At 48.3% G+C, this 22,852-nt stretch overlaps 1 protein-coding gene across 12 annotated transcripts in view; it reads left to right on the top strand.

The window, feature by feature from the left end:
* COL13A1 (collagen type XIII alpha 1 chain) overlaps positions 1–22,852 on the top strand; it is a 92,636-nt gene that overhangs the window by 43,615 nt on the left and 26,169 nt on the right. For 6 of the 12 annotated variants that reach the window (XM_040606803.1, XM_040606795.1, XM_040606800.1 and 3 more), the window contains 12 exons: positions 1,972–2,028; positions 7,530–7,646; positions 8,139–8,180; positions 9,053–9,079; positions 9,826–9,861; positions 11,201–11,263; positions 11,897–11,923; positions 17,541–17,573; positions 18,417–18,443; positions 19,085–19,147; positions 21,285–21,338; positions 22,389–22,475. In XM_040606803.1, the coding sequence (XP_040462737.1) occupies positions 1,972–2,028; positions 7,530–7,646; positions 8,139–8,180; positions 9,053–9,079; positions 9,826–9,861; positions 11,201–11,263; positions 11,897–11,923; positions 17,541–17,573; positions 18,417–18,443; positions 19,085–19,147; positions 21,285–21,338; positions 22,389–22,475 (633 nt within the window). Of the gene's footprint in view, positions 1–1,971; positions 2,029–3,847; positions 3,914–7,529; positions 7,647–8,138; positions 8,181–9,052; positions 9,080–9,825; positions 9,862–11,200; positions 11,264–11,896; positions 11,924–15,757; positions 15,803–17,540; positions 17,574–18,416; positions 18,444–19,084; positions 19,148–21,284; positions 21,339–22,388; positions 22,476–22,852 lie in introns of all 12 variants that reach the window. The other 6 variants (XM_040606806.1, XM_040606798.1, XM_040606799.1 and 3 more) reach the window with 6 other exon arrangements.

Genomic DNA, 22,852 nt, shown 5'->3' with positions numbered 1-22,852 from the left:
CTCAGCTGACTGATGTGTTTCACATAGAAGCAGCAGATAAGGTTTTCCAGGAGGGATGTGGGTTCTCCAGTCTGTTCCTGCTCACCAGGGCTGACCCCCAGATAATGCTGTCATCGCTGCTTCCTGGAGACCCTGCTGTGCTCTGTGCCAGTGCAGGGAAGGTCTGTGTTCTCTCCCCAAACCCTCAAAAAACCTGGGGTTTCTGGAGGAGCAGAGGTCACCCGCTCACACCTTGTGCTGCTGCACTGGTTCTGCACGGCTTCCACAGCCTCCACTGCAGTTGCATGGCCAGGAGCAGTGCAGGGTTTGCAGACCTCAGGGGAAATCTGTTGTCATTCCTCCGTTTTTTCTGCCTCACATGTGTCTATGCAATGTTAAGACCAAAGGGGAAGGGTTGTGCTCCCTGCCTAAAAGTAACCCTGACCTCCCTGGTCACAGTGCTCTGGCTGGTCCCTGGTGAGCTGGTCCCCATGCCAGTCCCCCAGCCTGGTGGGCTTTCTGCCTGCAAAGAAGAGGCCAGAGAGGGAGGGTTGATGCCAGCAACTGTTTAATGAAAGCCAGGTTGCTGCCTCACTTGCCTCTTCATCTGGCCTGGCTGGCATGTACCGCAGCCAAGAGAGGAGAGGGTACATCATGGGGTGTGAGGGGATTACAACGGTAAGATTTACTCAGCTCTAAAAGCAACCGGAGTACTGAAAATCCACTGGAAATGCATTGGAACGACATCATATGAAGTGGCTGGAATTTGTAATCTGGGTGTACAGGGAGACAGGCTTAAGGGCTTTCTATTTATTTTTGATGCGCTTCTGGACAATTAGCTGGGCTCTGGTCCCTGGCCCAGAGGGAACAGGACCCTGGATGCTCTGAGCAGCAGAGGCAAGGGAGGGAGCTTGGCTGGCAGCAAGGGAGAAGGGGGCTGTTGGTATGTGCCAGCCCCTGTACAATAATAGCCAGTCAGCTGTGTTTATTTAGACAAGTTGGCTCACTAGGTTGTTATGTTAAAAAGAAGCTAACAACAACACTCACCAGAGTGGTGTCCTGGGTTCCTGTTACAGCCCTTCACTCCGACTGTCCTCAGTCCTTCAAGGTGAAAAGCAGCAGTAGAACCTGCTGCAACACTGGGAAATGGAGATGCAGATTGTGCATCACTGGGATTACCCTGGGCTCAGACCTAGGGGCAAAGGCACGCTGGTTTGGTGCATCAGGGTTGTAGGCACCCAGGGGTGACATGCTCGCAGGGCTGTGACAGCAGTGAAAGGGCGAGTGCAAAGCCTCACATCCCAGCAAAGCCTAGCGATGCTTCCTTGGCTCTCATGGAGGTCCTTCTGGTCTCATGAAGCAGTAAGCTCAGCATTTTAAAAAGCCGATGAGCCATTCCAAGGCAGAGACATGCTCACAGGAAGGGTAACTGTCCTCAGATCAGCTCACAGGGGGCTGTCCTGAACGATCTGGTCACAGACCGCAGGTTCAGGGAGCCAGAGGTACAAATCAGCCAACAGAGGTGCAGTGTTCTCTCTTCCTCCCAAAATGAGAATTAAGATGATCCTTCTTGTAAAAATGCTACACATTTGACTGGATTGCAATTTGCTCTTGCTTTGACAAGTTGACAAATTCCTTTGTCAGATATTATGGGTGAGGAAATGAAACCCAGCATCCTGGAAAACCAGGAACGTTGTTTCAGTTTTGTTTCATCGTTGTTTTCTTAGGAAGGAAATGTAAAGTTAGGATGTATGCCTTGGCCTTTGTAGTTTCCTATTTTTTCTGTATGAGTTTGCACTGCTCTGAGGGACAAGCCTAGGTGTGAGGCTACCCATTCTGTGTGAGCTGGCTGTTTGAGCTGTGCCAAAGTGCCATCCTGAGGAAGGATGCTCAGCTGAGGGAAAGGGGGGACTAGCTGTACTCCACCTGCTCTCAGAAATGCTGCGTGTCTAACTGACCCTGTTTGTGTCATGTGTCTTCACTGTCCCATAGGAATACCTAAGTACCACCCTTGCAGCCCTGCGTTCTAACCAGATCCTTACGCTGAAGGTTTGTGGGTAACGATCTGACGGGACCCAGTTCTGATGCAAAGGCGTGAGGATGCAGATCCAATATTGCATGCTGTCTTCTGAAAAAAAACTTGCCATTGGGACACGGAGGGGGCAGGGCAGGAGCTGGGTGGAAGAGGCTTCTTCTCTAAACTCTCCTACTTGCACCTGAATCCATTGCTGGGTCTTGTCTTATCTCTGTTTTCAGGACTACTTCTCTCCATTTTCTTCCTTATCTTTTCCAGCAATCCTCACTCTGCTTCCCTGTGAGGTGCATAATATTTCAATACACTTCAGCCCTTGAGGAGCCAGACAAAGCCAGCTCAGCTGGGCCTGGGTCACTCATACAGATGTGCTAGGCACACCTAGCATGGGGAGGGTGGGGATTTGCAGCAATGTCTCCTTTGAGAAGATCAGCACAGTCCCAAACGCTCTCCTGAGCTATGGGTCCTCCTACACTGTCTTTTAGAAAGAGAAGGATTTCCTTCAGATAAAATCAACCTAGCTGGTTTTCCAGCGGCACTGCTTTTGCTTGTGATAGCTTGTGGCTCTCTGGATCAGTGCATTTGAACATGACCACCTGATCACGGGGCGGTAATGCTGCAATATTGGGTTGCACTTCACTTTGCAACAGGACTGGATCCTTGCTTTCACTGCAAACACGAAGAACAATGTTTAAGGTATTACAGCGCACTGCTTGGATGCATACTGTTACTGTCGTGGGAGTCCTATGGGCACACCTCTCAGATCTGAGCACGCAGCTCACATGTGGAAACCCTGCACACAGGCACATATTTGTGTCTGAGCACAGAAAGGCTCTTTCTCTTCTCCCTGTGTAAATCAAGAGCAGCTTCAATGGAAAACTGATAGGAACAGGAAAGTGGATGAGGCCAGAGGAGCATTCCTGAGCCTGGAGCCGGCACGGTGGGTGCCAGCATGACAGCAGCTTGCATGCAAGTGGAAACTGGATACAGCAGAAGGGTGAACAAATGCTCCTGAGCTTTAGTGCATTTGATTTCTGCATGTCCGGGTCAGCTTTGTGCCCTAAGGCAGCATTCCTGGCTATAAGCAGTCAGAGGCTGATGTTACTGTTAAACAAGGAAAAGCAAAGCACAGGTTCCCAAGGCAATACCCTGCTCAGGGCTCAGGCACCAAGGCCTAGTTTTCTCCCTTGGCCATGACGGTTGTGTCTGCCCAGCTAAATGAACCACTCCAGGACCTGTTCACTGGCTCTGATGCCTGCTGCTGGCCCCAAATAGCTTCTCTCCACTCCCTTCCACACCCTGAGGTGAGGCCTGGAGATACACTGTGTTTCTTGTAAAGGAAGATGGATAGTACTAGGAAACTGCACATGGAAAACTTGGAGAAAATTGTCATTTGCATAGTTGCCTCAAATCTGGTGATGAGAAATTAAGAGAAACAGTCCTGTCACTGTACAGCTTAGCAGAGCCAGTGGGAGAATGTCTTGTGGTATATACTGCCTAAGGACATCAGTGGAGCTGTCAAAAATCCCCTGCATAAATTGTGTTTTGGAGCAGAGAAAGTAGTAAAAGCTCTGTGTGGTGGGAGCATGGGACTGGTAAGTGGTCACCCTGCACCTGCTAGGGCTGGCACGTGGCTCATTCCCCTGTGAGCAGCGCACAGCGCAGAGGAGCTCAGAGGTCTGCCAGCAGGTACCTGTGCGCGGCTCTCATGGGGGTTTGTTTTCACATCAATCTCTCTGTTCCCCTCTTCTCTGTTCTCTCCCCTGGCTGCTCTCTGACTCTCGGTGCCCTAATGGCCTCCTTTGCCCTGCGACCTTCTGGTTTGATCTTCTTCAGCTGTTGCCTCTCCTCAATTCAGTGCGGCTGGCTCCACCTCCGGTCATAAAGAGACGCACTTTCCAGGTAGACTTCTCCTCATTGCCTGTTTCTAAGCTTAGCCCGATGCTTGCGATTAATCAGCTTGCTATCTGTCTTTCTTCCCCTACAGAGGGTTTTCCAAGAGGCTTGGGCAGAGCTGAGGGACTTTCTTGGAAATGGAGGAAATCTTTCTTTGGTGTGATAATGTGGCTAAAAAGAAGTGCAGTGAAGCCAGTTTTTCAAAAATAAATAGGCCATGAAACTGTTCTGAGAACTGTTGACAAGCAGTCTCCTACCTTAAGTAGTCAGTTCCTGCATATTCAATCTCCTGGCGAGGTTAGAAACCTCTTGCTGAAATGCAGCTAATGTCTGTGAAATTTAACTGAGATGAATGAATAGGCAAACGCTGCTTCTAAGGGCTAGTCTAGTCAGAGACACTTGGGAAAATGTGTTTAAATAAGCTCTTATAATGGTTTCATTAAATTGCATTAAATCTTTGTGTAAACACATTTATTTTGGTTTCCAGGGCCATAACTCATGTTTAGTTTAGTTTATTTTGGGAATTAATTCATAAAATGAATTATGGACATATGAATAGTGAGTAAGAGTGTCCATAGTCAGAGTTCATGTGGCTTTTAATGAGCCCACTTTAAGCTCCCTTGTTCCATCAATTGGGATTAACTTTCCCGTGTGGACAAACCGCTGTAATTACCCTGCTGAAGTGTGCTGGGCACCCTCTATTAAGTGGCTGGGTTTTGTCACCCTGCTGCCTGTCTAGACAGTCAGATGCTCGCAGGGAATTGCAGTCTGCAATACAAGCCTTTGCCACGAGGTGCCTGGTCCTTGCCCAGTGCTGACAAAATCCCGACCTTATCGCTTGAGCCCATGGTTTCAGTTCAGTTTCTATCGATTTCAGTATTCACACCACACAAAGCCCACAACTTGCACTGCTTGCCCTTCAAAGTAACAGTCTGGAGAGCCAGGCCAAGGACTACCTCTTGGGAAGGCTCTGAAGGCTGATGTTTGCATCCAGGATGAAGTGGGAAACTTGAATAGCTGCCCTCCGGCCTGTCGTCAGCCAGGGCTGCAAATTCCCTCTGTCCCCAGAGGCTAACTTCGCCAGACAATTTTGCCATGATCTGTTTTGCTGTCGCTGTATTCATTCTCTAAGTGCAGCAAAGTGTAATCCACTCCTACAGATCTGCCAGCACCAGGCAATTCCAGGAGCCCAGCATTTGAATCTCAAAAAAAAAAAAAAAGTGAGACTGCATAAATGTTAGCACCAGCGCCTGAGAGAGGAAAATCCTGGTGGTGCCTCTAAGCACATCAGCAGGAGCACTTTGCAGAAGGGCTTGGGCTTAGGAGAGACATGGGCTGAGTGGAGACCTCTGTTAGGAGGCTGAACGGGCATTGCATTGCTGGGGCACAATCAGGGTGGCTAACTGGTGTTCAAAAGAACCAAAAAATAGCTCCAGTCAATGGCTAAAAATATAGAATGACATCTGATCTCCAACTTACTGCATCCACTTACCGTCCAGTTAGTTCTGGGGGGGTCTTTTTGTGCTGAATGCATTAAAAAGACTATAATGGTGTTGTAATAATATTTTGCATGGTTAGGGATCTGCATGGACAGGTACTCACTTAGACAAAGCACACCGTGTCTAAGGCAGCAAAGCTAAGGCAATGCAAATGGGAGTTTGGGCGAGCTCCTTCCAGCCGCTTCCCTTGCTGTGGCAGGGCTCCCACTCTCCCCACCTCCCCTTCCCCTGCCAGGGTACCATCACCTGTTCCCAGCATTATGCTGCATTTTAGTGCCCTAAGTGGAACATGGACTGGGCTGACAGAGAGCAGCTGAGGTGGGAACGGAGGAGGGAGAGCCAAAGGCAGACAGGCAAAGCCCCCTTTACCTTCCCATGGTGCACCCATGGTGGGGGTGCTGTGAGGTGCAATGGGAGGGTAGTCGCTGAAGCTGGGCTGAGAGGTCAGGGCAAGCAGGAATCCAGAAGTATGCTCCGGAGTCCTCCAAGCCTCTTGTCTTCCTTGGATCCAAATTCCCTTTGAGATTTAAAAGCTATGAGACCATTTACAGGATGGTTGAATAGTGCTGATTATGGAGGACAGGGAAGCTCAGGAAGGATCTTGCATTCCTTTGCATGGACCATAAGGTGAACTGGGTTCACCTTACAAAATGAGGAAAAGGAGGGTGCCTTTCCTGGCTGGCCCATCAGGCTTCCTAGCATGGGCTGCGGGTCAGGCACTGAGGCGGTGGCTCTCTTGAGGAGAAGGGCTGTTGCTCCTCACATGACTAAGCTTCCCATGAGCCTGGCCCGCATATTGGAAAATTTCTTCTAAATAGAGCTCATGGCAGAAGGGATGAAATTTTCAGCTTATTACTTTCATTTATCATTCTAAATAAAGCGAACATCCCTGTATCTTCGTGTTTTACTAAAGGCAGCCAGGATAAACAGCACACTTGGTAGGAACACATGCAGAGGAAAGATATGAAATCTCCTGCACACACAAGTACGTGACAGAAGACTTAGTTTTACCCAGCACCAGTGTGTAAAGCTGTAGAGAGGATAAATGCAGCAGAGACCCAACTGCACACCCATTGATTTATAACTAAGAAAAAAACCCGTGTTTGACTTCTAGCTTCCCGTGAATCCAACAAGGAGAGTTTTTCAAATTTAAATTGGGTCACTAGTAGTAGGATGTCATGGTATTTTATCTAGGGAGGGGGAATGGGAGGGGAGCCCATGAAACTAACAGCTTAGCATGGGTGCCGCGGTGCCTTAGGAGTTCGCTGGATGCATCAATTATAGATCAGCAGTCTGGTATTCGAACATGGCGCTTCCAACCCACTGTCTCCTCAGCGCTGCTTGATCCCAAGACCAGGTCCTTTGGGCCAAATGACATTGCTGAGGCATGAGCCACAGCCACCGACCAAATGGCTACTGCGGGGCCTGGGAAGGAACCGGCTGAAACAGCTTAGTTTCAGAAAGCTTAAAGTGGCAGGTGGCTCTGCACGCACGAGCTTGTTAAATCTTACAAAAACAGGCTCTGCCTAGTGTACATAGGCCTGTTTTGGGTGGGCTCCAGAAATGCCATGATGATCGTGTTATTTTCTTTTGGTTTTGTGGCATTTCTACTTTTGGTCTTTGGCAAAACAGAGGGAGTGTTGTCCAACAAATATAGCATAGGGAAAAAAATAGGCTGAGGTAAGACACTGTGGCTCTGCCTGGAAGCGCCACTGTGGTCACGGGAGGCTTTGCTTCACAGATGACTGTCAAGTGCTTTGGAAAGCCTCCTGAGAAGCTCAAGATATGTTGGTCCTTGATATAGAAATTGTACTTGAATGACTCAATGAAGAAAAAGATCTCTTTGGGCTGCTCAGTCATCTGTAGATCCCTTTTACAGGCAGCTCGGATGAGGTGGCCTCAGATGTCTTTGCAAACTGTGGGGTGCTGGCTCCTGCTGCCCAGGTAGCCCAGCCATCCTCAGCGGGGCTCTTCCTCACTCTTGGAAACCTCTCCTAGTACTAACCTGGGATTTGCTTCTACCTCTTCTGCTTCAGCCAGGCTGGCCTGCCTTGGGCCCTTGGGGTGGTGGCGTGAAGGGTTTGCTCTGCCTGCTGATAACCCCTTCTTTTAACAATCTGCAGGGTGAACAAGGACAAGCAGGAATCCAAGGGCCCCCAGGGCCCCCTGGCCCACCAGGGCCCACTGGACCGGCTGGACCTGAAGGAACCCCAGGACAGCCTGGGCCAATCGGGCCACCTGTAAGTCCAGTTACAAAAAAGCCTTCTGCTTCATCTTTCCCTACTAGGGCACAATTTCCTTTGGTTTTTGTTGCCTCTTCTGAAGCCAATACAGCCATGGACATGAGATCTAGAGGGGATGCAGATGTGTGAGGAGAAAGAAGTTCCCAGGTGTGAGGGGGAGAAGGAGGACAGGCAGAGGTGTGCATCTGGCACTGTGTCTGGACACGCACATGTGAGTGGGTGACACCAGACATGCTTCCTCCTCCTCAGCCTCTGCAGGCAGCCACAGGGAGGAAGTAACACAAAGGGTGTAATCGTCCTGCTCACAGCAGAAACCTGAGCAATAAGAATCCCTACGACGCCTTTGAAGTCCTCCCCCTGTCCTGTTCTCAGGCTGGTAGCAAGCAGCCGAGAAGGGTGAAAACAGAAGCAGCATTTTAAATAATACCATTGCTAAATGGCAGGGGACAGGGCAGAAAATCCTGCTAACATATCTTTCTCTCACAACAGGGCAGAACGGGAGAACCTGGGAAGCCTGGCAGAGATGGAAAGGTGGGTACCAGAAACCAGCTCAGTTCCTGGGAGCTGTAGGGAGAAACATGGCATGTTGGCCCTGCAGCCACTGCAGTGTGAATGGAGTTTCCATCTGAAAGTTTTTTCAAGGCCTGCTAGCAGGACAAGCAGGTCTTGTTCCCGGAGGGAAAAGCACCTTTCCACACACAATATAGGGGTTGGGTGTCCCGTAAGCATCATCCTCATCTCCCTTTGAGCTCTGAGGAGCCAAGGACATGATGATTAAACATTTGAATTGCTATAAGCAGGCAACATCAAGGGTGGTATAGGTATCAGAGTGTATCTAGAGTAGATTTCTCCTTCCCTCTGCTCACATCAGGAAGGCAGCTCCCACATGGATATTTTGTTTATTTATATTTACATACACACATATCTGGTATGCTTCATGGTTTGTATCAGGTAAATTGTTTGGTTATTTCTCATTTAAAAACACAAGTGGTTTGTTTGTTAATACATTCTCTCTATTTAGCTTGTCAGAGGAAGCTGCAAATGCTTGATTTACTCCAGAGCTGCGCAGTGGGCTGGGAACAAGTTTCCCAAGCAAAGCCAGAGAAACAGAAACAATTCTGGAGCACAATGCATAAGGCAAAGCAGCTTTTTCGTCTTCAGATTCAGTGAGACCAGACCTGGGGGGATGGAGCACTGCAGACATGAATTTATTTGGGTGTATGTGTTAAAATAGTATTCATTTGCATGAAGAATAGATTGGGGATGTTTGAGCTCACCAGTGCGAATCATCACTGTAAAGGGGCATTTCAAACCAAAGCAGTCAGCATCTCCCATCACCCTGGAGTCCATGTAATGTTGTCTACATCTGCCAACTTCATTGTCTGTTTTGATTTTATCTGCAGGGCTTACCTGGGCCTCCTGGACCGAAGGTGAGACATCTCGCCTCACTTAGAGGTAGCACAGTGGTAAACAGAGGTGCATGCTCCTGGCAAGGAGAGATTTGTACATTTTGATGGGGAGGGGAAGGGGAAAGGAGTTTACATCAAATAGATGAGGAAGATTTCTAACCCAGCTCAGTATTGCCTTTGGGGCCTGGCCCATGTGCTGACTCATGGGTTTTGTCCAGGCGACATGTCTGAGTTGCATCTTGACTGAGCAAGGCACGCCTCATCAGCCCCTCTTGCAAAATTCTTTGCCACACACAGCTTTATTGGCTTCTTCCATTCTCAAAGCATTTACCAGCGCTTCAGGAACTGATTTTGCAACGCTATTGTTAACGCCACCACAATTTCCCATTTATTCACTTGCCAAAGTGAGGGGGGGGGGTGGGGGTGGTGGTGTTGTTTTTCAGCTGCAGCCACCCACCCCATTTGTTCTTATTTGAGATATGTAGCCAGGGCGAGGAGATAGGAAACTGCAGAGCTGAGGTGCAGAGCTGGCATGAGTTATCCAGCTGCCACTGCTTATTGCATCTTTCCTGCTAGGGCTCAGTCCAGTGCAGGTAACAGTGACCCGTGGTTCTGAAGGGTTCAGAACTCAGTGGAGTCACTCTGAGCAGAAGGTGAATTTTCCCCATGGAAAGCCCTTCCATCCCAGCATCGACCCAGGGAAAAGCACAGGGATTTGTCGTTCTCAGGCCAAGCCTCACTTCCTTTTGTCTTTTTGCTTTTTGCAGGGAGACCCTGGGATTCAGGGATACCCTGGCAGAAAGGTAGGAGCTCCGATATTGTTAAATGAATTAAGCTGCATTAAACCTTGCAGGGTCATGGCTATAAATCTGTGGACTCCTCTGGAGCCCTCCGCTGAGCTCTGCTCTTGCTGGACATGGGGCTGCATCAGACACAGAGATCGCCTGTCATCACCCACGTAAGGAGAGGCTGGACCCAGAGATATCTTTAATTCTCCAGTAGCTATGGTACAGATGTCTCCCCATCTGTGTGCCTCTCTACACCCACTTCCAAGTGGAAATATACCTCTCGTGCAGCCAGACCTGAACAGGAGGTTGGAAAGGGCCAAATCCCTGGCTGTGTATTGCGCTCTGGAATAAAGCAGGAAAGAGTTGATCCTGCTCCAGGTTGAAAGGCAGAAACTGGCAATGCCCAAATGTCTTCAGCAGCAGCTAATTAACAGCAGGGTTGTCAAGACCAGAGAGTGTAATGAAGAGACAGAAAGCGAGACGGGGGAAAGACACAAAGGAAGATCAAAGGGGAGAGAGGGAATGAAAAGATACTGCTAAAGGAGATTTCAGCTGCACAAGGGGAAGGCGAGTGTTCCCAGCAGGCAGGAGTCCTGTGTTCCGTGTTATCACCATGTTGCTTTATAGGTGCTCTGTGAGCAAAATGGCAAGACCTGAGAGCTTTTTAATTAGTTCTGTATAAACTGAGAAGTTTTTGTTAGGTCAGGAAGTGGAAATTATAGCCCCCATGGACCACAGCCTGCTCCTACAGACAGACACAATTTATTGCCTCTTCTTCCAGTGAATTGTCGGTTTTTCCATTAAGAGCCCATCCTGTTCTCTGTGCACTGGGTGGGCAGCTCTCAGCACACAGGAGCGGTGAGGGGGTCCCTGCAATGACCTCGCAGTGAGGGCCTCTCCTATGAGCTCCTCTTACATGAAATGACTTGTCTGGCTAATTTACTTAGCGAGCAAAAAGCCTGCACTGGTCTTGGGGGAATGAGCCCTAGGTAGTGACCTCTCTCTGGGAAAGGTGGAAGGAACAGATGAAAGTAGGGGGAAAAAATCCTCCCTGGTGAGCTGCTCAGGGGAAAGGGAAAAGAGGGCAGAGAGCTGAGCAAAGATATTAGCTCTGATATGATACAGGATTGTGGGACCACTCCCTTCAATCCATACGTTTTACACCCTGAATAACTTTCTTGATGCAGAATGGTGCTCTTCTCCCAGAGAGACCCAGATGGTAGGTTTGTGTGTGGTGGGCACTTCTGTGGAGTCTCTCACATCTTTGCTGACCTTTCAGGCAACCCACAGGCTTCTTTTCTTGCTGCTCACTGTATTTGCTTCTTTCTCTTGTTTTCTTTCTTCTCTTCCTCAGGGTGAGGTGGGCGAGTCAGGCCTGCCCGGTGCGCATGGCCTCCCTGGAGCTACTGGCCCCAAGGTAACACTTTAAACTCAGTCAGCGGGGCCACCTCCCAAGGGCAGATAAGTGAAGTTTATGCAAGCTTAGAGACATGCTATAGGAATACAGAAGGTCGGGGCTGGAGGCAGCTCTCTAGAGCCTGCTATAAGCCATGTAAACAGAAAAACTCACTCCTGCGTAAAGGGCCTGGGCAATGCTTTGGCCAGAGCAATTCCCTGCTGTGCTGAAGCAGGGCCAAGTTCAGCCCAGCACAGGCCCCTGTTAAAGAATGAAACTGACCCACCTTTTAGAGGCTTTTGCATTAAGGCTGGGAGAACGAGGATACTCTGGTCTGTAAAACGGTTTGATGGTTTGTCTACACCCTAAATGTGTAGGAAAGCATTAGTACAGGCGACCTCCAGCATCCACTCCAGCAACATAAACTGCCTTGCATTCCCAGGGAGGGGTGGGCTGCAGCCAGTGTTTAGGCTGGTACCACGTTATTATCAGGAGCCAGTTCTCTGGAGGCCTAGGGCTGCATTTACCACACACTCCCTCTTTCAGCTACTTTCTCTTTGGCCGTCGCTGTTATGATTATGCTGTTTGCTCAATTTCACTTTATGTTCACTGTTCCTCTCTGTTTCCTCTCCCTCTCTCTCCTTTGCTGGGCAGGGAGAAAAAGGGGATGCTGGCGTCAAGGTAGGCATGAGAAATACGGTGTTCTAACGTGGTAGGTCATCTGGGAGATACTGCTCCTTGGGCCGATGGGTTGTAAGAGGAAGCTGGGTCTGAGGCAGCTCTGAGGGTATTTAATGGAGTACACATCTGTGCTCTGATTAACCACAGACAGACACTCCAAGCTCAGGCAATAAAAGCAGCCTTTATCCATTCGGTGGAATTCGATTCTTACCAAAGGCATTTCTCTGACTACGAAGCTTGCTAATGATTTGCTACATCTCTCCATTTGATGGGCTAGGTTGGGGTTTCCTCATAAAATCTGGTTAGCTGACGCATCAAATCCACTCAAACTCTGCAACTCAGGCTGAGGTTTGGCACCAAGCTTTTCTGTCTGTTTCTGGACACGTTTTACAGGCTTATATGGTCTATGCCCAGATGTTATCTATTTGACTGAGATTTACTGTACCCATACATTTAAAGTATATTACTCAATGTAGACTGTGCTTAAAACATTACAACATTGGAAGCGTTCATGACAGTCAGAGCATACTGTGTCATGCTATACATCTTAGGCATCATGAGGAAAGACTGGTCCTGTAATATTTTGAAAGGCATTAACAATGACACATACATTTCAAGTATTTAGTATGTGGCATGCATCTCATTTATCGTGCAGCATATACACTTTCTATATTTTTTCCATCTGGGTAGATTACTGTTTGAAGGGAGAAAAGGCCCCTTCAGAACTTAACATGGATGTGTTATATCAAGTTTAAAGAAATGTTATTTGGGAATGCAGGCTCTGGGTTCATAGTTGAATAGAACAGCAGCAGTTGTCTTCCTACAAGAAAATAATACCTCCTCAGAGATACTGTGGTGCATGTGACATCCAAATGTTACCCTGTGTCCATCTTCACATCAGTGTAATTCTAGCTCAAAGGCATCATTTCTGGTTTGTACCAGTGTAAATGAAAGTGGAACTGCACCCAGAACTACTGTGTTTTGGAGGCTAGGAGTTTGTTTGCTGCTGTCTCAACAGCCAGGTGCTCTCGCTCTCCCATTAAGCTCCAGTGGAGGACTCAAGTTAGAGCATGGCAGCTGGAAAGACAAGCTGTGTTCCACCCCTGCTTGATCTCCCATGTGTCACTGCTAGCAGACACCTGCTCTGCTTGCACCCACGTACAAGGATTACTCAGCCCTTCATTTGGGCTCTGGCAACAGAGAAGTCTCCAAGTCTTCCAGTGATGTCTCATGGTCACCCATGGGTGAGAGCCCTCCTGGTTCTGTGTTAGAGAACAGTGACTCGGGGTGACCCTTGCTGCCTGGGCCCTTATTCATCCCAGTTCATAAAGAGTAGAGATGAAACCCATCCTGCTTTTTGTGATACTAAATTGCAGCTCCAAAGGGGCACCTCCCCACTTCCAAAGCAGCTTCTTCTTTCACACACAGACTTCCATTTGTTATTGCCAGGATCACTTTTCTCTCTATGTCCTTTCTTCTTTGCTCAGAGGAATTGAAAGGGAAGTGCAGAAGTATCCTTAAATCAGCAGCCAGACATCATTCGGTAGCAGCTCCTGAACGTCCAGCAGTGCATGCTTTCGTTGACTTTGGAAATCGCTTCTTTCTGTTGTCCTCCCACCTAGGAAGATTGTTTGGGACTCTGGAAAGCTTTGGGTCTGGTTACTTGGATTACATTCTGCCTTCTCTTTGAGGAGCCCTGGACAAACACTATGATTCATAGTTTTGCTGTAGCGACCAATTTTGCATAGCGTATCACTGCTTTTGCTGGCAGTGAAGAACATTTCAGGTCTGAAGAGGCTTGCTAGTTTCACACAGACCCCTTGTTCATCTAATAACCTCTCCCCACCCAGCGACAGATGCAGCACAACATAGATTCTCGCTTAGCTGTTTTCTTCTGTGGCCACCGTTTGTGTTTTGATCATATTGAGACCTTTATCTGTGTCCCATAAAGGTAATTAGACAACCAGTAAATGTGATCGCCTGGGTCATTTGAAAAAGGATTTAACTCATTGCCCCCTAGCCTAGCCGTCACATTTGGCTTTACTGACATTTTCTTTCTTTTTTTTTTGAGAGGTCATTAGGATGAGGCTTTTTCTCATGCTCTGAGGAAAGAACAATAAAGAAACTGCCTACAGCCTTGCTCAATAAGCCCCTCATAATCCATCTTTGACATCAAGGAGCAAAAAACGAAGGGTCTCTGTTTTAATTGGCAACCTGTAGCCACTACTGCTAATGAGCTGATCAGCATGGGGCATGCTCTGTCATGATTGTCACCCAGTGGGTATAAAGCTGCTCACATCAGGTGTAGAGGAAGAGAATATGGGGGTCTTCTCTCTTTTGGAGGGGAGAGGTGTAGCCCAGCTCTCCCAGAGAGATTGGGGAAGTATTCCCTAAATCAGCACAAAGCTCAGGAGAGCTGGGAGTTCCTGCTGACCATCTTCCTGGAGCCCAGTAGGGACCTGCACTGGGCATTTTACAGTTCGTATCTGCCTTTGGTGGTGTTTCTCAGCTTCTGGCTTGGCTGTACCATTCTAACGCTGGTTTTGGTGGGCTGTTGCTGCCTGGCTCTGACACCCTGTGCAACCCAAAGGGTACTGGGGGATATCAAAAGGATCAGCCCTGTGGGTTCTTATTGTATTACAATGGCTTTCAAATACTTAAGGGTTTAAAGATGTTATTGAGAGTTGTTTTTTCTGCTTATTCTCTGGCTTTGGTTCTGGTGTTTCTTTCTGCTCTTTAACGGTGCAATGTTGTGTTTGTTGCTCCCGCTCTTTAATTAGTTCTAGTGCCTGTGTGATCCTGCCAGTGGGGGTTGTGCAAGTGAGCTGAGGCCATCACCAGAAAATGTAGAGCGCCTGCTCTGTAGCTTGCTCACTGTAAGGGGCTACCTTGCTCCCTTTCACTGAGGTGGCTTTGCTTTTGCAGGGCTAAATAATTAAACAGCTCTTCAGGCAGGCAGTTTCTTCCCAGAAGGTCTCTGGGCTGGGGAATTACTTTCACATGCAGGGCTGCTGTGTGGGGGTAGTCTTCACAAGCAGTGTGGGTGCCTCCCAGTAGAAAGCTTGGTCTCATTTAAGAAAAAAAGCAGGGAGTGCAGCTGGGAAGGAGGGAGAGAGTAGTCCCCTCTTCTCCAGTACAAAACATTCATAATTATTGTTTTATTTCTCTTATAGCTGAAAATACCGTAGTATGTATGCTGCATAGGGCAGGAGGTGCACATGCTACCTAGGTTATGTGTGTTATGGTATTAGATGGTATTTTACAAAATACAGTTCACAGGATGCCACAATTACAAAAAGTGCTTTCAAAAAAAGCATGTATGTACATCCCTGCTGAATAGACCTTCCAAGCAAGGACTATACACCCAGAACAAAATAACTGCAATATGTAGATTGTTTGAAGATGTTTTATTTTCCAATCAGCACCAGATAAAATTCAGGGTAACAATACAAGGCAACCCTTGGATTTTCTGTTTCTCCAGATAAGCTTGTTCATCCTGTAGTCGCTGCAGACTGAGTGATTCCCTAAGCCTTGCAGAATACCATGGCATAGGAAGCGGTAGCAGGAGACAGGGACTGTCTTTGTTCCCAGTGCTGCTGCTGTGGCACTCCAGTGGGGTCAGTCCTGTTGCACACACAAGGCTTGAGAGGTACCACTGGTGGGAAACGGCCAATGCTAGGGCAGTCAGCTTGATGAGTCACGGGAAAATCAGTTGTGCCTCGCCTCACCCAGAAGCTTTCTCATCACCTGTGCCCTGGGCACTCCTTAGAGCCCTGGGAAGACTCATCTTGTGTCTCTTGCTCTCTTTCTCTGTGTTTCTTGCTCTCCTTCCAGGGGGAGAGAGGCATGCCAGGGCTGCCAGGAAGACATGGCACTAAGGTACCTTGTAAACAATGGAGTGACGTCTGTCTGCCTGATCTCACCCATACCACTCCACTGTCCCTGATGCACAAGCATCACCTGGATTTGTGTGTGTGTCTATTAGTCAATGACTATCCTCAGCTGAATTCTTTCTGCTTCTAAATTGCCAGACATAGGGTCTAATTTATGAAGGAGATGATGGGGAAAAGAAGTGTTCTACAAAGCAAATGGCATGCCCAGTCTGATGCTGTCTTGCAACATCAGGATCTTAATGCTTTATACTAGTGAGAGCAGCCAATTGCTGATGTTTCTAGGGAATTGGTGTTTTTTAAATTGGGGGTCCCAAGTGACCACTGCAACCTTCAGTGATGTGTGTCAGTCCACTGCGATCAGTAGGGTTATACTGGTGTGAACCCAGACTAATGCAGCACTGAATCAGGGCCAGTGTGTGAGCGAGCCTGCATGCGTGTGTATTGCAGTTTTAGGATAAATACTAGAAAATAACATCATCTGCATTCACTGTCATTTAAAGGTCAGAGTGAGGAACAGGCATCCCAAATGCACTGTGAAAGTCTAACCCAAGCCACTTGCTGCACGTAATCCCTTTCATGGCTCTAGTCCGTACTCACTAAAACCTACTGACCCCTGAGATGATCTGGAATGCTTTTTTTCCCCCATTTATTGCATAGAATCCCTGATCTCCATCTTCTGTCCTTGTGTTTTTTAGCTTTGTCCCTGATTTCTGTTTCAGAAAGCTGAGAGGTATGATCCTGCTGCTCTCTGGCTCCCCACTCCTCCTTGTTTGAACTTTTCCAATCTCTTTTCACTTTGAACTTGGCTCCCAGTCCTCTCTGCCTCATGTGCTACATCCCAACCCCCCTTATTTCCCAACTTCTAACACTACTTCACCTCCTCCCCTCTCCTTAGACTTTGTTATCCCTCATATTTGCTTTTGTAACTGGACCTTTTCATCAGGACCTAACTAATACTAACACAAGGCATACAGAGATTTCAGAGCAAAGGGCTGATAGGGCAGACCTGCTTTTTACATCAATGCCTGCCGTCGAGGGAAATGTGACTGTCCCTGTGGTGGCAGCTGCCTCCTGGGGTTTTAAAGCACTTGTCTCAGATTGCAGGGCAGGCTGGACTCCGCGGTCTCCTGGCGGTGGCTTGCTCTGTGCTGTAGAATAACGCCTGAATTGCTCGGAAGTCTTTTTTTCTCCTAAGGTGGCTGGCTTCAGAGCTCTTCTGAAAACATTTTACTGCAAGATTTGCCTTCTGTGATAAAAACAGAATGAGGGGAAATAGCAAGACCAAGGCTCTGGGGTACAAGCTGGCCTTTCTTGGGGTGCTTGAGCTGGTGTATCTGGGATCAAATGCTGAACTGAGTGTTCGGTCCTCAGTCTGCCTTTGCATTCCTCAGTTATGTGACACTGTTCTGCTTGTTGGCCTTTGCTTCACTTGCAGGACTAAAACTTGGGGGGTGGAAATCTGGTTGTCTTGACTGGGTTATTCTCATGATGCCTGCCTTTGAAGGAGCTTTCCGGAAAGCAGAGCCACTGCCATAGGTGAACAAGCCACACAGGGAAGGACGATGCGTGCTGTGTGGTGTTACAGCATTACTTCTCAGTTTTGGAAAGGAAAAGATGTGGAGTTTGCTTTTTTAGTTCCACCTGGTTAATATTTGTTTTGTTTTTAAAAGTTTGTGTCCGGTTCATTTCAAACAAGGTGTTCCTGTCTTTCCTCTCTCCGCCAGGGCGCTCCTGGGATGGCCACCGCAGGGATGAAGGTCAGTTGTAGGCTGCGCTGCCACGGCTCGAGCAGGGCGCGCTTAAGAGCGAGGGCTGGAGTTAGAGCGCAAGGCACGGGAAAGTGGTCGGACAGCGCCCACTAACGGGCACTATCAGAACTGCTATCGCTTTTGGCACCGATACCAGACCCGTCTCCAGCAGCACCCCTGCTACTCATCTCTCTAGGCAGAGAGATTGGTGAACTCGTGAAACCACAGCCGTTTCGAGATGGCAGCAGGGTAAAGGGCCAGGTGCAGTGTTAGGGGGGTTAAAGCTATCCCGGGGATCCAAGATGCCCAATGAGACAACTACCTGTTGTCCTGATTCCCTGCAGCTGCTGGTGAAAAAGAAACTAAGAAGTTAAGTTCAGGGCTGGTGGGGATGGTTTTCCTCCTTGATGCCACATCGATCCTGTATCAACACAGCCTCCCCCCAGCCCCAGCTGCAACCGCAGCCTTGCTCTGCTCCTGTGCACACAGCGCTAGGAGTAGGCAAATTCCTTAAGGCCAGCAGGTGCATCTTGTCTCATTTTGCTCTCTTGTACCTGGTAAACTTTGTCTTGAAATACTGCAAGGTGATAAGGTGATTACTCAGTTTTATAAAGGCCGCTTGTCTGAGGTTTGCTGGTTTCTTACAACAGCCTAGGAGCTGGCTAATGAAGATAAAACAAGCTCCAGGCACAAATACTAATATGCATTTAAAGCATCCTTACTTAGGTCCTTATTTACAAGCCCATGGCCTCCATAGATTAATGTTCTTTCCTCCACTCTGATAGCTCCAGGAGAATTTGTGCTCTTTCCTTCTGGTTTTTTGACTTTATTTTCCTGTCTCTTCCTCACCAGGGTGAGCCCGGAACTCCAGGAGAAAAGGTACTCTCAGAAGGCGTTGCTCTGAGCCTGCACTTCTGGTTTGTTTGTGTATTTTTTTCCCCTCCCAGAGCAGCTGAGGGAGCTGAGGAATGGCTTTGTACTTCCCAGTGCCAAAATCCAGGCCCTGATGGCACCTGCCAGTGTAAGCAAAATGGTAGTTGCATACAATGTTGCTAAGTGAGAGGGGGACCATACTGCAAACAGATTCCCTTCCTCCTGCTCATGTCTGTATTGACGGGAATACTCTCCAGCTGCCTTCCTCCTTTCCTCCCTACTCCACCAAATAAGCACAGTACACTTTGCTTAGCAAGTATGTTCCCTCTCCCCTTCCCTGTCCCCTTCTGCCTCCCAGTACTTCTGTGTCCGCCAGAAGTATTCCCATGTTACTGCAGGGGGCTGTTCTTCTGTCATGCACTGTAGTAACTGCCCTGCATAGTCTCTCCTGTCTCAGTGTAGCGTGACCTGGTTTGAGTTCCTGTGGCGGGCACAGAACAAAAATATCCCATCACTCTCCATCACTAAGCAGCCGGCTTGGTTTCTGGACAGCTGGCTCCTCTTGTTTGAGGCTCACTGGGTTATGTTACAGCATGCTACAGCCATATAACAGACACATTCTCTGTCTCTTTTTCTTCCCCACGAAGGGAGATCCTGGAGTCCCAGGGAGGATGGGTCCCCCAGGTTTGCCAGGGAAGAGGGGGCAGCGGGTAGGACATTGTGTGTTTGGGCTTGGTGTCCTGGCAGTGCTGTGCTGTGTTCCCTGCAAGTGGGAACTGGTGGGAGCCTGCTTTGTGTTGCATTGTTGTGCTTGCAGGGGATTATGTGTCCTTTTCTGGCTCTTGCCCCTTGGTAAAGTGTGTTTGCATGTTCCTACTTGCAGGACATGGGGGGCTGGTGGCAGGCTGGGCAGCATGAGATGTCTGGGACATAGTCTTGTCCTGGGAGTGATTAAGGACAGTGCTGCATCTTTTGACTCTAGAAATAACACCCTAAACAGGGATTCAGTAATCTCAGCTCCCTCCTCAAGAAAACTACTTCTTTACACCGTTGTTCAGGTAGCGCAGGATGTTTTCGGTAGCTCTTATGGACATGTGTATTGAAAACTAGACCTTGAATGAAAAGCAGGATACCAAAAGCAGAGCAAGGCAGAATCAGGGATTCACAGAGGCCTGAGTCAGGATTAGAGATTATATCTTTACAAAAACCCCAAAGGCCAAACCTTTTCTTTGGGTAGGAGGTCCTGAAAACGTTTTCCCTCTTGCCAGGGAGAGAAGCATTAATTTACAGAAGCAGTGTGTATGCTCTGGCAGGGGAGGAAAGCTGGATGCGGGCCTGACAGGTGGCTGGAGGCCAAATTACCCTAGAGAAAGGGGTCACTGCACTCTAGAATTGCCTGGAAAAAAATAAGATTGCTGCTAGTTAATTATTTTCTATGGAGCCACCAGTGCATGTCTGTTCCTGGAGCATTGATGCAAGTCCCCTGCATGTCAAGTGTGTGTCCTTGAGCTCAGACGAGACTGGTGTACAGCACCAGCCTCTGCAGGCAGCAGTATGGCACCGGGAGGAGCTCTGCTAGCCTTGCTGATCTGGTGTGCTGCTGTTGTGGAGACAACTAGGCACCTGCTGGGGAAAAGAGGTTTTGAATTGTTCTTTGTAATCTGTACAAGTTGTTAAGTCTTGGAGGTGTGAGGACTGCAGGTAAGAACACACCTTTTTCTGATGATGCATTTGAAACATCTCTTCATGGTAACAGAAACCTTTGACATCACTGTCTGTCCTGGCAAAATGCAGGCTGCCAAACAGGACACAGTAGCTAGAAACCATGGGTGTAGCAGCTGGATGGAATGAGCTGAATAGAACTTAACATCAACATAAAGACCACTAATTGAGCTCCAGTATTCAAAAGATGGCCCAGATGTCATGGTGAACTATGCAAAGTCACTTCATTGAGTGAATGCTGGATGCCCTCCATCACTCACTGCCTGTGGCATCCTCCATACTCCATGGTGCCTCACAGCTCAGCCTGCAGGCCTTGCTCTCCCGCTGTCATTTTATACCATCATCTTCTGTCTCTGCCATTTTTGCCACTCCTGTTTTCACTGCTTTTCATGACCAGTCTGTGTCACAGAGCTTGGCTGCTAACTGAGACGCTGCACTACGCATTTTTAAGAGCATGATGAAACTGGGAATTGGAGTTAGGGAACAGAGGCAGAAAACACAACTTGGGAGAAGTGTGGGAATGTTGGTTGTGAGATCTTTGCCAAAGCGAAGCAGTGTAATTCGGTGTGAAAACTGGGATGGACTCAAGCAGTGGACAGTTTCAGTGAAAAGAGCTGAACTCTATCAGGGCACTCCAAATAAAATTTGCCCTGGGCAACAACTTCTCTTGGTATATGGAATGGGGAAAGCCTGTGCTGAAGAATGTTTTATTTTATATATATATAATAATATATATAAGAAATCATTATGTAATATATATAATAAATATATATATAATAAATATATAATAAAAAATATAAGAAAACATTCTTAACAGAGACAGAGAAAAGGGTTTAGCAGACCAGAGTGATAAGGAAGATGTGCAGGGGGGGATCCTGGATCCCTTTCCCACTCACCTTCCTTTGGAGAGAAATGGCAACGATGCGCAGAGCTAGTCAAAAGGACAGGAGAAAACATTCACCATCCTGAGCAGGTACTGCTGGAGGATGCCTTATCTATACCTAAAATAAAATCCCCTGGGGAAGGGAAAGAGGGTTTGAAACTATGAGCAGCTCATCCTTTGACTGCTCCTCCACAACAGAGAGCCTGCAGAGTCAGCCCCGACCATGTCTGTTTTGCCAACAGGGTGAGAAGGGACGAGCTGGCGACCCTGGGCTTCCTGGGCTCCCTGGCATGAAGGTTTGTATCTTCTCTGATTTTTGGGGGGAGGGCTACTCTCATCCCCTCTCCTTCCTCTCATGCGCTCTTAGGTCACTGTCCCAGTGTACAGCAGCATGTTCTGCAGAGCTCAGCTGGATGTCATCCCCAAGCAGGTGTGACCGGGTCACACAAAGGATGCCTTTTTGTGAGGAATTGCATACCTTCTTGCAAGAAGGGGGAGGCTGTGGTCCTGGGATTGTGACCACAGAATCATGTTCTGGTAGATCCCCTTTAAATGCATGACCTCAGATGTACGATGGCATTTCAGCCTCTCTCCTGCTCCAAGATCCATGTGTGAGGAGGAGGTGGACTTTCTGGGAGCTGCTCTGAGTTGGAAGAGTAGCCTTGTGCTTGGAGAGACCCAGGGCAGGTCAGCAAAAGCTAAGCTCTGGAACTGTGGCTTTCTCCCTGCTCCCAGGTGTGCATAGAAACCACACCTTTCAAGTCAGACTTTCACAGGGTGCTTTTCCATTGGGAAAGGGGACAGTGCACTGAATGACAGTGGCCACTTCAGGAAAGGATGAAGGTGTAACGGTAACATGGTGTAAGCAAAGTGTTCCTGTACTGCCTTTGTATCTGTCCTGTGCAAAGGATGTGGTCTGCAGGGCTCATTATCTGGCTGATGACTACAGCTCCAGAGGAAGACGTACCCAAAAAAGCCATCATCGGTGGTTTTATCAGCTCAGTTTCAATAGCAGAAGAAAATTGTTGTGTTCAAACTGGAGACTGGGGGATGAGGTCTGTCCACAGGCAGCTTATATGGCCTTGGGAATAAGGGCCGAGCAGAAGCACTGCAGCCAAAGCTGTGACTGCTGGCAGGGCTCTAGGTGGAGCCCCCAGGCAGAACTACATTAGCCCGGTTCCTGGACTGCTGGCGGCCCTGGAGCAGTGACATTTCTGGGCTATCAAGAGACCAGCTGATGGACCTTGTCTTGGGCTCTGTCTCTCTAAGCCCACAGTTTGGCAAGTGAAATTACAGACATAGAGAAACTGAACTGTGGCACACAGCTTGTTCTTCCTTGCAAACAGGGAGAGAAGGGGAATGCTGAGAATGCCTTGGTGGGACGTAAAGGAGAACCTGGCCCTCCAGGTCTGCCTGGGCCCCCTGGACCAAAGGTGAGTGTTTTTTTTCCTGCAGGGAGTTGTGTGTTGTAAGGCACTGTGCCCTGCATGAGGTGTGTAGGAAGGGGCAAAGGTTGCCCACCTCTGATCACCTGCCGAAGGGATGTCGGGTTCTGCAGATTGTTTTTGTTCTGTTGATTTATATGCTGAAAGAGAGAGAATTTGTGAACTGTGTTTCTGGGAGGAAAATAACCTCCTTGTGCTCAGGTAACTCCCCTCTAGGCTCTGTAAGAAAACAGGTGCTCAGAATAAACAACAACCTCTAGTCCCTGTGGTACCTGAGGAAGGGTAGACATGGGGAGGCAGGATGGAGGCCCTCCAAGTCTCCTTTCCCCTTCCTCATCTACCTCCTCAAGGAGCAGCAGCAGTAA

Source organism: Falco naumanni, chromosome 9 (assembly GCF_017639655.2).
Source record: "Falco naumanni isolate bFalNau1 chromosome 9, bFalNau1.pat, whole genome shotgun sequence".
NCBI classification, from domain to species: domain Eukaryota; kingdom Metazoa; phylum Chordata; class Aves; order Falconiformes; family Falconidae; genus Falco; species Falco naumanni.
This window is presented reverse-complemented; position numbering and strand designations above follow the sequence as displayed.